General features: G+C 50.2%; 6 protein-coding genes across 6 annotated transcripts; 3 read left to right on the top strand and 3 right to left on the bottom strand.

Moving 5' to 3' along the window:
- Positions 1-90: 90 nt before the first annotated feature.
- On the bottom strand, positions 91-1,834 carry P152DRAFT_407038 (amidase signature enzyme; the record flags this gene model as incomplete). Its single annotated transcript, XM_033676895.1, has 3 exons — positions 91-1,070; positions 1,124-1,752; positions 1,806-1,834. 3 exons carry the CDS (start codon positions 1,832-1,834, stop codon positions 91-93), a joined length of 1,638 nt encoding a protein of 545 aa, XP_033538520.1.
- An 812-nt stretch (positions 1,835-2,646) lies between these two features.
- P152DRAFT_407036 (polysaccharide deacetylase family protein) lies at positions 2,647-4,115 on the top strand. The gene is made up of 3 exons (XM_033676894.1): positions 2,647-3,270; positions 3,327-3,731; positions 3,805-4,115. The coding sequence occupies exons 1-3, from the start codon at positions 2,888-2,890 to the stop codon at positions 3,944-3,946; spliced, it is 930 nt and encodes a 309-aa protein (XP_033538519.1). The 5' UTR covers positions 2,647-2,887; the 3' UTR covers positions 3,947-4,115.
- A 627-nt stretch (positions 4,116-4,742) lies between these two features.
- On the top strand, positions 4,743-6,227 carry P152DRAFT_386610 (uncharacterized protein; the record flags this gene model as incomplete). Its single annotated transcript, XM_033675841.1, has 3 exons — positions 4,743-4,872; positions 4,944-5,373; positions 5,432-6,227. 3 exons carry the CDS (start codon positions 4,743-4,745, stop codon positions 6,225-6,227), a joined length of 1,356 nt encoding a protein of 451 aa, XP_033538518.1.
- Positions 6,228-6,488: 261 nt separating this feature from the next.
- P152DRAFT_445059 (uncharacterized protein) lies at positions 6,489-7,034 on the top strand (the record flags this gene model as incomplete). Its single annotated transcript, XM_033677830.1, has 2 exons — positions 6,489-6,646; positions 6,764-7,034. The coding sequence occupies 2 exons, from the start codon at positions 6,489-6,491 to the stop codon at positions 7,032-7,034; spliced, it is 429 nt and encodes a 142-aa protein (XP_033538517.1).
- A 1,226-nt stretch (positions 7,035-8,260) lies between these two features.
- On the bottom strand, positions 8,261-9,978 carry P152DRAFT_453495 (lipase/esterase). The gene has a single exon (XM_033678381.1). The coding sequence runs from the start codon at positions 9,936-9,938 to the stop codon at positions 8,511-8,513; it is 1,428 nt and encodes a 475-aa protein (XP_033538516.1). The 5' UTR covers positions 9,939-9,978; the 3' UTR covers positions 8,261-8,510.
- A 1,269-nt stretch (positions 9,979-11,247) lies between these two features.
- On the bottom strand, positions 11,248-12,387 carry P152DRAFT_504353 (NmrA-like family domain-containing protein). The gene is made up of 3 exons (XM_033682364.1): positions 12,135-12,387; positions 11,671-12,082; positions 11,248-11,618 (listed from the first exon to the last, which is right to left on the bottom strand). The coding sequence occupies exons 1-3, from the start codon at positions 12,306-12,308 to the stop codon at positions 11,296-11,298; spliced, it is 909 nt and encodes a 302-aa protein (XP_033538515.1). The 5' UTR covers positions 12,309-12,387; the 3' UTR covers positions 11,248-11,295.
- Between the last annotated feature and the right edge of the window lie 792 nt (positions 12,388-13,179).

Below are 13,179 nucleotides of genomic sequence, written 5' to 3'. Positions count from 1 at the left end.
GTGCTACATAAGCGACGCGCTAACTATCAATATTCACGCGCAGTTGCAGCCTCGACAGTCGACAGTTGACAGGATGCTACCGGGCAGCAATCAAAGCCTCGTCGGTGGTCTCTGAATCGGGGCATCCTCAGCATTGAAATTCATCCAGTCAAACGTGGATTGCCATGCATGGCCGGCATCAAGAATCTTTTGCTCCTGCCACAGTCCACCCACCAATTGCATCCCAACAGGCAGCTGGATTGTATGGTCGTCCTTTGCGGGCAAGAAGCCGACGGGAATGGTCATGGCCGGATGTCCCGTAATGTTGAAGATTGCAGTGTTGATGGTAAGGCCCACGCTCGGCTTCAAAGCCTTCAGTGGCGATTCTCCTTGTCTCCAGTCCACATGCTTCGGCACGATGCAAGGCACCGTGGGCATGACAACAACATCGTACGTCTCAAAAAGTTTCTCATACGAGTCTTTCAGCTGTTGCGCTAGGTTAAGGGTCTTTGGATAGAGACCAGGGAAGTTCTTCGCAAGGTACAGTCCGTTGATCATCGTATTCTTTGTTGTAGGAAACAGCCGTTGGAAGCTGGCATTGGTCCAAGGGAGGCGCGCTTCTTCAAATTCTGTCGGATACAAACCCCTTCGGCCGTGCTGAAGCCCCAAAAGGTTCAGGGCTCCTGAGATGCGTTGCTGAATCGTCCAAACAGCCGGTCCCTCCATATGACATGGTACCGAGACCTGCTCGACGATCGCTCCGAGCGTCTCGAACCTGCGTGCAGCGCGCAAGACGAGGTCCTTGATTGCGGGATCAACCAGCTGGTGCTCAAATCCCTCTACCAGTATCCCAACCCTAAAGCCTGCAGTGCTGCTCAACGCAGGGCGCAGAGACTTGGCAAAGGAGGTCGAGCCGCGAGGGGGCGCTCCGAGGGTACGGTCATCCAGCCTGTCCTGTCCACTAAGCGCATCCAAGCATGATGCTACTTCCAACACGGTCCTCGCGATCGGTCCGACATGATCATTGATCGCATCGCCGCTAGTGACGCCGGTGTAGGGAACCAAGCCATGCGTCGGTTTTAGTCCAACACCTGGCATCGTCGTTAGCCAAAGGTCTCTACGTCAATCGACAGCCATGACGTACAACCACAGAATGCCGCTGGAATTCTGATACTCCCACCTTGGTCGGCGCCGATTGCAATGTGAACATGGCCTGCCCCGACCAAGGCTGCGCCGCCGGAGGTGCTGCCGCCAGAAGAATAGCCTTCTGCAAAGGGATTCTCTACGACGCCCTGCGCGCTTGTGAAGGACGAAGTCGAATTGCAAAAGTTCTCGCATGTAGCAGTGCCGACTACCTCTGCACCAGCGTCCAATGCCCGCGTGACAACGGCGGCGTCCCTTTTCGGAGTCCATGGAGCAAAGGCGTCGGTTCCAAAGAACTGCGGCACTCCCGCGACTGCGATGCAATCCTTCAGACAGACGGTCTTTCCCTTCAGCGGGCCACCGCTTGGGTTGCCTCTGATGTGGAACCTGTGGGCCCAGGCATGTCCGAGGACATTTTCCTCATCAGTCGGACGATGAATGTTCCCTCGAGGATATGCTGGCGAGTCGGAGGAGCATTGGTAGTCTGGCAGTCGAAGGATCTTCTCTGCACAATCATGAACGCCCGCTAACAGCTGGCGGTAGTCTCCAGACTCTTCCAGAGTTATGCCATCAGTGATGCTAATCGATTCAAGAAGCAATTTAGGCTCTTCAATCGCTATTAGACTAGGGCTACGTAGGGTAAGCATTCAAACTCTGTAGATTTTAATCTTGTCTTCACCTACTCTAAGGGAGAATCGAAGAAGACTGACATGGTCTGTCGAATGTGTGCGTGGTCAATAGGCCGACGTCTCGATTTTCCAGCCTACGAATGGTGGAGCTGGAAATAAAAGATGACCTCTATAGTCATCGGCGCTTTGCTGCTGAACGTGGTGAATGATTACTCAGGGGATCTTGCGGGAATTCGAAGAGGCTATCAACACGATGTTCGATAGGATGGTGTTATTTTAGCCTCACCGCAGTATCTCAATAGACAATAGTATCTCAAAATAATTGAGATCCTGCTGAGTGCTGACTGGGTACGTTAACGCTCTTTCTTTCCGCACCTAGCGGCCGCCTCAGATTTGGAGATCCCCACAAGATCCTCTCCAAACGACCCCAACTATTAACTTCAATTAGATAAGAAGTATTTTCAGGCTGTAGATACCTTTAGAACATTGCGCCAAGCAAATCGGCGTGCAATAATAATTCTTACATTCCTATTACCGGTACGTTTCGGGAGCAACTACCAATTATGAATTTGCATACTCTTCATCAGCTCAGGAGTCAGGACCCCCAATGCAATGAGGCCAGGAGACAGGGGACGTTCATGGTTTCGCGCCAAACTTCAGTCCCTGCCACTCCACCCAGGCACCCAATCATGCAGACAAGCGCGGCCCCTTTCGCGGACAGGGATCGATCAAACTGCCATGACAGGTGTCGGTACTCGGCAAGGGTAACGCGGGGACCTTACGAGGAGTTGGAGTCGCATTGGGGTAGGGGATAATAAGCCTAACCACGTGTAAGGCCACTGGCCTGACTAATAAGTGATAACTAACAAGTGACAGGAGATCTGATTGTCCTGCACTCATTATTCGGGCCGATGCGAATCGACCATCACCTGCTGACCTGCTAGTAGTGCCATACCAATGACGAGGTGGAGGGATCTGCTATCTCCAGCTGCTGCGGGGCCTCCGTGGAGTGTTCGGCGTCGCAAATATATCTACAGCTCCCCTGATCTGCCGTTTGGGCCGGTCTGAATACCGATTGCTTTAAGTCTTCTTCCTCAGAATTTATTGTCTCAGCTGTATTGAACCAGAAAATTGCAATGGGCAAGAAGCGAGTTCTCATTTCTTACGGTGTCGATGTTGATGCGGTGGCGGGATGGCTGGGCTCGTACGGCGGAGAGGACAGCACAAACGACATAAGTCGAGGAATCTTTGCCGGGACGGTGGGCACCGAGCGTCTGCTTAGGATGTTTGCCAAGTATAACATTCTGACTACGTGGTTCATACCTGGGCACAGTTTGGAGACTTTTCCGGAGGAGATGGCTGCGGTTCGAGACGCCGGCCATGAGATTGGACTCCATGGATATAGCCATGAGAACCCCCAGGACATGACCATCGAACAGCAGAGAACAGTGCTGGATAAGACATATCGAATGCTGACGGAGTTTGCCGGAAAGCCTCCCCGAGGAAGCGTAGCGCCGTGGTGCGTCTTGTCCCGGTCCCCTGCCGTACACGCAGCCACTGACCAGACTTCTTTAGGTGGGAAACAAGCAAAGAGGGAGCGGAGCTACTACTCTCATATGGCATCGAGTACGATCATAGCTTGAGCCATCATGACTGCCAGGCATATTATCTTCGCACTGGAGACACTTGGACTAAGATTGACTATTCCAAGAAGGCCGAGGAATGGATGAAGCCGCTGGTTAAAGGGCAGGAGACTGGCCTAGTCGAGATTCCTGGGAACTGGTACATCGATGATCTGCCCCCAATGATGTTCATCAAAGCCTCGCCCAACAGCCACGGCTTCGTCAATGCTCGAGACGTCGAAGATATTTGGCGAGATCACTTTGACTATTTCTACCGCGAGTACGATGAATTCATCTTCCCAATATCGATTCACCCCGATGTGTCAGGTCGGCCCCACGTCATCGCTATGCATGAGAGGTACGTGATTCTTTCAGTAGCAGAGAACCCAACAAAATATTCGTGCAATCTGACATCTCCATCGCAATAACAGACTCATTGAGCACTTCAAGAAACACGAGGGTGTCGAGTTTGTCACCATGGAGCAGATGTCGGACGAATTCAAGAAGCGGAATCCTCCTCCGCCGGGAGCGCTTATGCCCGCTGCTCCTGGTGCAATGCTTGCAAAGAAGTAAAGAGAGAGGCGGTTGTAAGTATGAACTTTATCACGAGATCTCGAAATAGCATTGCATAGGCATATGCATATTGTAATTTGTACATCTTGGTGCTGAACCTCTCCCGGACTCAATCTGCGTCTAGTCACATTGGTAGCGGTGCTGCAGTATGGGTGCAACAGGAGTGGAGTTTGGCATATGGTATTCTAGATGTGTTGTTCGCATACTATGGTAATTAGTGAGCGCCAGTCAGTGCTGCTAAGATAGCCCAGGCCTGACCTTGGACCCCCGTACATAGTACATCTATGTCCGCGCTTGCGTCAACAGAGTGTGGGGACCCCGAAGTTACGGGGTTCAGTACGGAGTACTCAGTTCTCACTTGTCAGTATGTCCGCGCTAAACGGTGCGCTTGCGCCGAGATTGAACATAGAGTGTGGGGACTCCGCATTTCCGCGATCACGGTGCTCGGTAATATAGAGAGCCCTCCTGCCGGTATCATACCCTTGACCTACCCCAGACCTACTCCAAACCGAGCAACCGACTCCAACATACCCCAAATTGGCCCAAGGGAGCCTCCAAGCGCCTCCAAACTCCACCCACCCTCGAATACTCTATCCTCGGAATCGGGATCGACCAGGCACAGCGCCTCCCAGCAACATGCATCTAGTCTGGTTAATTAGGCCCAGAAGTATAAAGCGCATGGGGTGGGCCCACTTGCCCTGAGCGGTTCGTTTATCAGTATTGCTACTTGTATTTCCATCTGTTTCCTACCAATATGTCAGATGAGAAGCATTCCATCGTTATGAGGCCTGATATGATGGAAAGTCGTGAGGGAGTCGACAAAGATGAGGCCTCTACAGACAATTTCGAAGTGTTCAAGAAGGTCGAGGGAGTCGTCGATTTTCGGACGGTCTCATGGATTCACACAGCAATGATATTTATAAAGCGTGAGTGATAGACGTCGAGTGGATTCCTATGCTGCCGCTACAAGGAAATAGGTGCTAACGTCTTCTCGCAGTAATCTTCGCAACTGGTGTCTTGAGCATTCCGGCTGCCCTGTACACTCTCGGTGCAGCTCCCGGTGCCATTTGTATCCTAGGATTTGTGTCATTGAATTCCTACAGTGGATTCTTGCTGGGTCGGTTTAGAAACAGTCATCCTGGATGCCACAGCGTTGCAGACATGGCTCAGCTCATCGGCGGTAAAGTTTTCAGAGAGATCATCGGGGCTATCTTCCTCCTGTCGTTCGTTATCTCCGCTTCCACCGGAGTCTTGGGTGTGTCCGTCGCACTCAACGCACTTTCGAACCATGCCATCTGTACCAACTACTTTTCAGTCGTTGCTACAATTGCTATCGCAGCCTTTGCGAGTGTGCGCAAGTTCGAGAAGTTTGCATGGCTTACCTGGGCCGGATTCATCTCTATATTCATTGCGATCTTCATCGTTGTGTAAGTGAACGGCTCAAGCAATATGGAGAGATGACCACTGGTCCTAACGAATCAATAGTGTTGGAGTGACGACTCTGGACCGCCCTGCAGCTGCACCAGAGACGGGAGACTTTGAGTTAGGGTACTACACCGTCGCACATCCTACCTTCGCTGCCGGCATCACCGCAGCGGCTACGATCTTCAGCACCAGCGCAGCGGCACCGGCTTTCCTTCCGGTCGTTTCGGAAATGAAGCGGCCTAAGGACTTCAACAAGGCTTTGGCGGTATGTATGAGCTTCATCGCATCCTCATACCTGGCTTTTAGCCTGGTCGTATATCGGTGGTGTGGCAAATGGGTCGCGTCGCCGTCTCTGGGCAGTGCCGGACCTGTTCTGAAAAAGGTGGCTTTCGGTGTCGGTTTGTTCGGACTTTTAATCAGTGCGTCGTTGTACGTCCACGTTGCTGCGAAGTACATGTTCGTTCGGTTTCTCCGAAACACAGACCATCTACAGAGGGGCACCTTCGTTCATTGGGGAGTTTGGGTGGCCTGTACATTGGGGCTCTCCATCATCAGCTTCCTAATCGCCTCGGGCATCCCAATCTTCGACTATATTGTCGGTCTTTCTGGCAGCTTGTGCCTTGCGCCCCTGACAATGGGCTTGCCGCCGCTGCTTTGGCTTTATGATCACGGCGATTATCGCAAAGGCACCATTATCCACAAGATGCAATTTGGAATGCACATTTTGATGGCGACATGTGCCCTATTCCTCACTGTCGGTGGCACATATGGAGTCGTCCAGCAGATCATACTCGCGTATCAAACTGGCAAGATCAGTTCAGCATTCTCTTGCGCTGACAACAGCAACTCTTCCTAATCCTCTTGTGCGATCCATTTTGGTCTTGGTGGCGACGATAGGTTGATTGATTTTATCAGAGAATTGATAGAAATGGTAGAACTGTTTACATCAAGCTAATCCTACCTGGGAAGCCACTTGATCTATAACCACTCCTTCAATACGCCCCCTTAATCACCATCTATTTAATATCTGAGTTCACAACGGAAATACTAAACCAGCTTATCATAATCCTCCTTTGCATCTCACCTGGCTCAAGTTAGCCAGGCTCCAAACACCACCATGACAGCCGAGAACGCAAATCCCCTGTATCCCCCCCTAGCCCCCAGCGACGCACCACCGGACTGGTTCGTCCCTGACGCCATGGTCGATTGCGAAGGGGCACCAAGTCCTCCCGTTGCCGCGCCGTCTCCGCTGGACTGGATCGCGTTCAGGACAGAGTGTGATGTGCTCGGAGTCGGCCCCGCGCCACCTGGTTGAGTGCCGCTACCGCTCACGGGACTACTTGCACCGGTTACACTCCCGCTCCCGCTTCTGCTTCCTGAATCTTCACCTAGATTCCCACAGCTGGTGCCACTATCACTGCTCGCTGGGATACCCGGTGTCTCTTGCCCAGCTCCCGGGCCTAATGCCGAGCCTGATCCCGAGCCTGATCCTGGCCCTGATCCAAGGACAGAACTAGGGACAGAGATAAGGGCAGAGCTAGGGACAGAGCACGATTCAAGGACAGGACCAGGTACTGCACAATCCGACGGGATACCAGTTGGCGCCGCTCCATCACAGATGGAACTGATAGTATACCCCACACACTCCCAAGTGGCAAGGTAGAGAGCGCTCTGTATACAGTTAGGTGTACATGATGGTTCTGGGCGAGGTGTTGTTGTCATTGATTCATTATTGAATACTAGGTAGCCTTCGTGTTAACTCGCTCTTAACTAGTAAGGTCTGCTCTAGTTACTGACATTAAGCGCTAGCAACTACAAGGAGAGATACAAGAAAGATCATAATGAAATCTATTTCTCAACAACGAAAACCGTAGGGAATGATGAGGAGAAGGAAGGTGAACAACTAACCAACTGGGTCTTGCTGACGTTAACTAATTAACTTAAAGGGTCTACGGCCTGTCTACGTCTTCATAATAGGTTGACCGTTCTAATTTCTGGAGCATAGCTACCAGCTGAGGCCATGGGGATACAACATGAATGATTGTGACCATTATCTAATAGGGGCTCAATCCTTGCGAACAAACCTGATAACGGCTGTGTTAATGCTATTCCTACCACAGCATCTTCCAAACTCTTCAGACCCCGAAAAGCTTCTCAGAGACTGAGATTGGCTTTTTTGTATCTCTACTGCCACAAAGTGACCACCTGGAGCACTGTCCTCGTATACTGTTGAGATTGGAAGATCTGAAGTTGATGATATTAGGAATCTTACGATGGAGGTCTCCTGCTTCACCAGAAGGAACATTCTCTGCCTTCTTTCCTCCATAATTTGCCTGACAGACGTTAACAGGAGAACCGAGATCGCGTAAACGAAGGCAATTGAACCTAGCGACTAGTGCCTTATTACCAAAGATACGAAGGGCGCCCCGGAATGATTCTACCTCCTCATGCGGAAGAGTAGCCTGGGTTCGTGTACTAAGGAGTGTCCAATCACCACGTGTTGCAGAGCTTATCCGGCCGTGATCAAGAGCCTGACGAACCGAATAGACTCGACATCGTTACCCTGCTACCGAAGGGCTTCGTCAAGCTTGAGGGTTAGATTGAATCCGTAGTGTGTATTTTGCCCCTGCATCTTATCCAACTTAAGATTCTTTTGGTTGTAAAGCGCAACTACGAGGACTGGCAGAAGCTGAAAGAAAATCGTCACAGAGGAGGATACTAAGACCACCAAAAGGCATCTCTAGATCAGGAAAGATCTCGCGGCAATGATGATTAATATAAGAAAGCTGACGAAGGCGGATTATAGATTTTTCGTCTATGATCAGACACCGGATTTGTTATGGTTTCGCAAGAACTGTTTGAAAATGAAGGAAGATTGATGTTATAGGCTATGTTATTACGCAGGTCGTAGGGAAGCACAGATGACTGTGGGTGTCTCGGGCACTAACCTGAAGCCTTAACTACAGTAGCATCAATCCTTGATGCATGCACTGATAACAATCATAACAACTAGTCTTAGTTTCCTTTCCCAGGTTTTTCACAGAAGTTGATCCGGCCGATGTGCCTAACGATAAACGATATTATCAAGCTCTATAAGAGAAGTGTTAACATGATCTCACCAATGCGCAGGGGGGCTACTTTAACAAGCCGTGGCAGCGCACTCAATCATCTTCTGCCTCGCGTTTCTCATCCGCACCAAGATATCTTCATCGCTCATATCCATCAGTTTGTAGACTTCCACTGGCCGTCTAACCAAGTTCTTCGCAGTGATAAACTCTCCTCTCGTCACAATCTCCTCCGGACTCTGCACCGCCCTCTTTACAAAATCTGACCAACTATCGAAACTCATTGCACCCCCTGCGTTCCCCTCAAGAAGTAGTGAGAAGCAGTGTGGCATCGCCTCGTACTGCTCCCAGACAGCCCTGACCCTCTGCTTCGCGGCCTTCTGTACGAATGCTTTGCACTCATCCGTGAGCATTTCCTCGCCGCAGACGACGAAGATCGGCGGCGAACCTTCCCAAGATTTTGCGGCGAGAGGAGAAACGAGGGGATGACAGAGCGCGCTGCCTTCGCAGAAGAGGTCGGCGCGGGGTGGGTCGGTTGGCCAAATTGTGCAGGGAGGCGATTTGGTCGGGGAAATTGAAGGCGGTGGGAGGTAGTTGTACTGTGCATTGTTCTCCGTCGATGGCATACAGCGCGTGAGATCGAGGGAGGGGGGACTCAGTGCGACTCCGGCGGGGAGGGGCAGCTCGACCACTTTGCCGTGGAATACGACCGTGGGGACATTCCCGGCGGGCGCGGCGCGATGGATTTGGAGCAGGGCTTGCAGAAGGACAAGGGAGAGGTTTCCGCCTGCGGAATCCCCAGTAATGACAATGTGCGATGCAGGAACTGGCTTGTGAAGCGCACCTGCTGGTGGATAGAGGAGGGATAGATAGGAGACGAGAGCGTCGAGTAGAGCGGCCGGGAAGGGGTTCTGTGGTGCTAGGCGATAGCGTACCGACAACACACGACCTCCGGTGAGATTGCTGTATTTTGAAGTTGCTGATCTCTGAGTGCAAGGGTCCATCAGGTAGTATGCTCCGCCGTGGAAATATAGCAAAGTTACATCACTTGTAACCTCCTTCATTAAGTTCTCGTACTTCTCCGCCTCGGAAATTGATAGCTCGGGTGCATTGTCTGCGACACCTGCCCGATAACCTGTCCACTCTGCCTCGACTGGTACGAGAGCCGGCCTGGAGTATTCCTCATTTTCCTGCTTGAGCGCGTCGATTGTTTCGAACAGCAAATCCCGTACTGCGTCTTCCGACGGAGCTGGCATTGTAACTTTACTCACCCACATCTTGCCTTTGATTCCGGGATCCCGTAACGTGTCCTTTTGCTGCTTGGATATTGTGGACGGAGGGGAGTTGGTTAGCATATCACGGACGATATTGACTATAAGCGTGGTGCGGAGATCCCATTTGGACGAAGTTGGGGACAGAGAGAGGGCATGGTACAGCACCGTTCTCAGGATAAACGGAGTTTTAAGGATAAGAAACTTGAGAACAGCAAATGGTGAGTCCATTGCGAAATGATTTGCGGTGAAAGTGAATCTTCAGGGAAGGACCTAACTACTCTCAGAGATCAGTTTTACAGGATATCTCTGTTTTACGCCGTTTGCCAGTTTCCTACACGTGACCCCCGTGTATGGCTGGTTCCGGGTGGGATAGACACCGTATTTGTCGCATTTCGCGGGGGTGATGATTAAGCACGGTGGCTGTTTAAGCTCAGTTACTATAACTAGTCATAACGCAAATTGATTTTGAATTATTGATTACTCCCATAGTCTAGAAAAGGAGATCTAGCTAGTAAGCTAGATAAAGATAACTTAAATACATAGGAGAAGGCTGAGGCGTCCTGATTAGGCCTAGCCTAGGGGTAGAGGGTAGGGAAAGGAATGTTAGGAGGCAGTAGAAACCAACAGGCATCTTGCGACAGTATTCCCGCACCACGCATCCCGCGACATAACCACCACGCATTTCTTTACTTTTTCACTTGAAACCCGAACTCACTGTCTATATTCCGTACAAAACGCTACATCCTCACGAACCATCCAGCGACTTTCACCACTCTCCCAATTCTTCAACAATCGATTACAATTATCATTGACCAACGTGCTGATCTTATGACAAAATTGCTGCGATGACGACTAAACAGCGACTTCCATTCGAGTTTTCATTTGGATACAGCTGGACCTGATTCCAGGCCAGCCCACCTACAGGAGATTCCATGGCTCTCAACAGCTCGCCTGATAGTCACCCAGGAAACAATGATACCAGAATTGGGAGATTAGCCATCCAAAGGAATCAGGAGTGGATGCGCGCATGCGTTGGTAGTAGAGATAGATGTGTGTATCCGTTGCTCGTCAGTCATGTCAGACCTGTCAAAGTGGCTCTAGGGAATACGTTATGGGAGGGCCTCCCAAACATAAAACTCCAAACAGTTCCGAATTGGAAAAGAAGATTGAACTATTGACAGATGCACTTCTTTCAAGAGCCGAACCCAGTCCTCACGTAACGGCTTCTTGGGTAAGAACACGCAAATCAGTCAAAAGCTATGACATTGATGATGTCACACGGAGGTCACCTGACTTCAGTGTGTGTTGGGTCACGTGGTTTGTGTTTGCTCGGAGTGTCACCACGTTGGATCGAAACGTGTCTTATTAAGAAACTAGTTATACAAATTTACCCGCGACATACTAAATAGTCAAATGACCGTGTTCATAGACCCTAACGGGAACCGGATAGCACGTTGAATTGAATTATTATTATTATTATATCTATTATTGCCGACCGTGGGATACTACAGCTAGACACAGCAAGCATTTATGCGTAAACAGTAGTCTGTCAGATCATTAAACAATGGGATTGCAAGTCTCTACCCTATCGAAAACCACTTTTCTTCACAAACTCCTTCCAAGTCGTTGGTTTGTCCTCCAAGGCATCCAGACTCTCCTGCAAGGACGTGCCATTGTAATATCCTGGCTCCTCGATCAGCAAGTGGTTCTCCAGCATCTCTTGCGCCATGTAGTCTGGTAGGAAGCTCTTGTACTGATCCGCGCTAATTTGATTGAAGTTGATCTTTTTCCCAGTCACCTCCTCAAACTCAGCGAGAATGCGCGCGACAGGATAGTAGTCGGTCGCTGCCAGAATCCGTTTGCCATTGAATTTTTCTGGCTTCTTCAGAGCGGGCTTCACAAATTTGCCTACGACGTGTCAGTGCTTCAGCCCTGCGGAAACGTTTATAGTAATATTCACCCATGTCCTCGGCCGCATCGAAAAGGGGGAACTTTGCCTCCTTGCTGACTGGATACGCAAGGCTGTAGGAGCCGTCATCTCCCTTCTGAAGCATCTGCAGGTAGTTGGACATATAGTAACCTGGCAGAACAAAAGTTGCCGGGATCCCTGAGGAACGGATGTATTCTTCGATTTCCGCCTTCCCATCGAAGTGTTTCACGTGTGGGAGCCGGCCGCCGGAAATTTTCGTCACATTGAGCAAAGAGGAGAAGATGATATGCTTGACTCCGGCCGCTTTGGACGCATCAGCGACGGTTTTACCTTGAGCTTTCTCAACTTCAGGATCACCAGTCTCCCAGTAGTTGGTCACAAGGAAGATGATATCAGAACCCTCGATCGCAGAGACGATCGAGTCCTTGGAGTCCATGTTCGCCTTCAGTTGCAGTCAGCCAGAGAGTCTCCAAGCCTCGGAACTTCGTCTATACCGTCACCAATTCAACACCTTTCTGAGCCAGTGCTTGAGCCTTGGGTTTGGACGTGTCGCGAGTCACGCCTCGAATGGAGTACTCTTTCGCAAGAGTTGCATCGCCCAGAATCGCTTTGATAACTGAGCCTCCTTGGATGCCAGTAGCACCGAAAACGGTGATAAATTTTACCATTGTCGGAAAATTGGAGGGGTTACACGCTTGGACTTGCTGATAGTCGTTGCGATAGTATCAATGCTCGTATTGGTATTTGAGGTCGTGAGTGAAGTAAAGGGGAACGTCAAACACAATATATAAGACCGAAAGGGACGTCGACCAAGGTTGACTAACTTCCATGACGTCATTATTTGGTGATTTCATCTGGCCCTTTCCGCTCGTTATAAATTCGTCTGGTGAGGAAATTGGTCGCCCCTAGGTTCGCCGTTCGAATCGGGTCTAAAACTCCTAGAAAAAGTGGTTGCTTTACTCATAGGTTCGCCTCGGTGTTAAAACTCACCGAGACTGTCCGAGCGCTCCGAGAGGTATTAGTATTAGTCAGAGAGCTATGTCGAGCTGAGACCGAATTTAGGTCTGTCCAAATCGGTCTGAAGTCCGACCTGCTCAGCAGCAAAACGCAAGATCGCCATCGGTTCCTAAACAGACCCAATGCTGTTACAATAATTATAGCTGTAGCAGTAAATGACTGTGGTGCACCTCTTCGTACGCAACCAAATCTGGTTAGTTCAAATTAGTAGGGTAAGCTATGCTTCTGACGAATGAAATCGTAACATGCGGCGGGACGATCACTGCGCTTAAACCTTATCCCCTTGATGGCCGTCGCTACAGTGCTCAACTTCTCATCAAAACCCAGTTTCCACTGACACGGTCTGGATGCGCAAGGTACAACTAACTAACTTAACGTAGTTAAGTTAATCCACCTGCGAGTCGCCCATCCCATTTCACACCAAAAATGGCAAAATCATACATACAATATCTTAACAACAACGGAGTAGGATGATTCAAAAAGTATGTTCTCAAGGTCTTTATCATGTACTTAAAGATATAT

This window comes from Eremomyces bilateralis (genome assembly GCF_010015585.1).
Source record: "Eremomyces bilateralis CBS 781.70 unplaced genomic scaffold P152scaffold_1, whole genome shotgun sequence".
Classification (NCBI taxonomy): domain Eukaryota; kingdom Fungi; phylum Ascomycota; class Dothideomycetes; order Eremomycetales; family Eremomycetaceae; genus Eremomyces; species Eremomyces bilateralis.
Note: the sequence above shows the minus strand (reverse complement) of the source record. Positions and strands in the feature narration are given on the sequence as shown.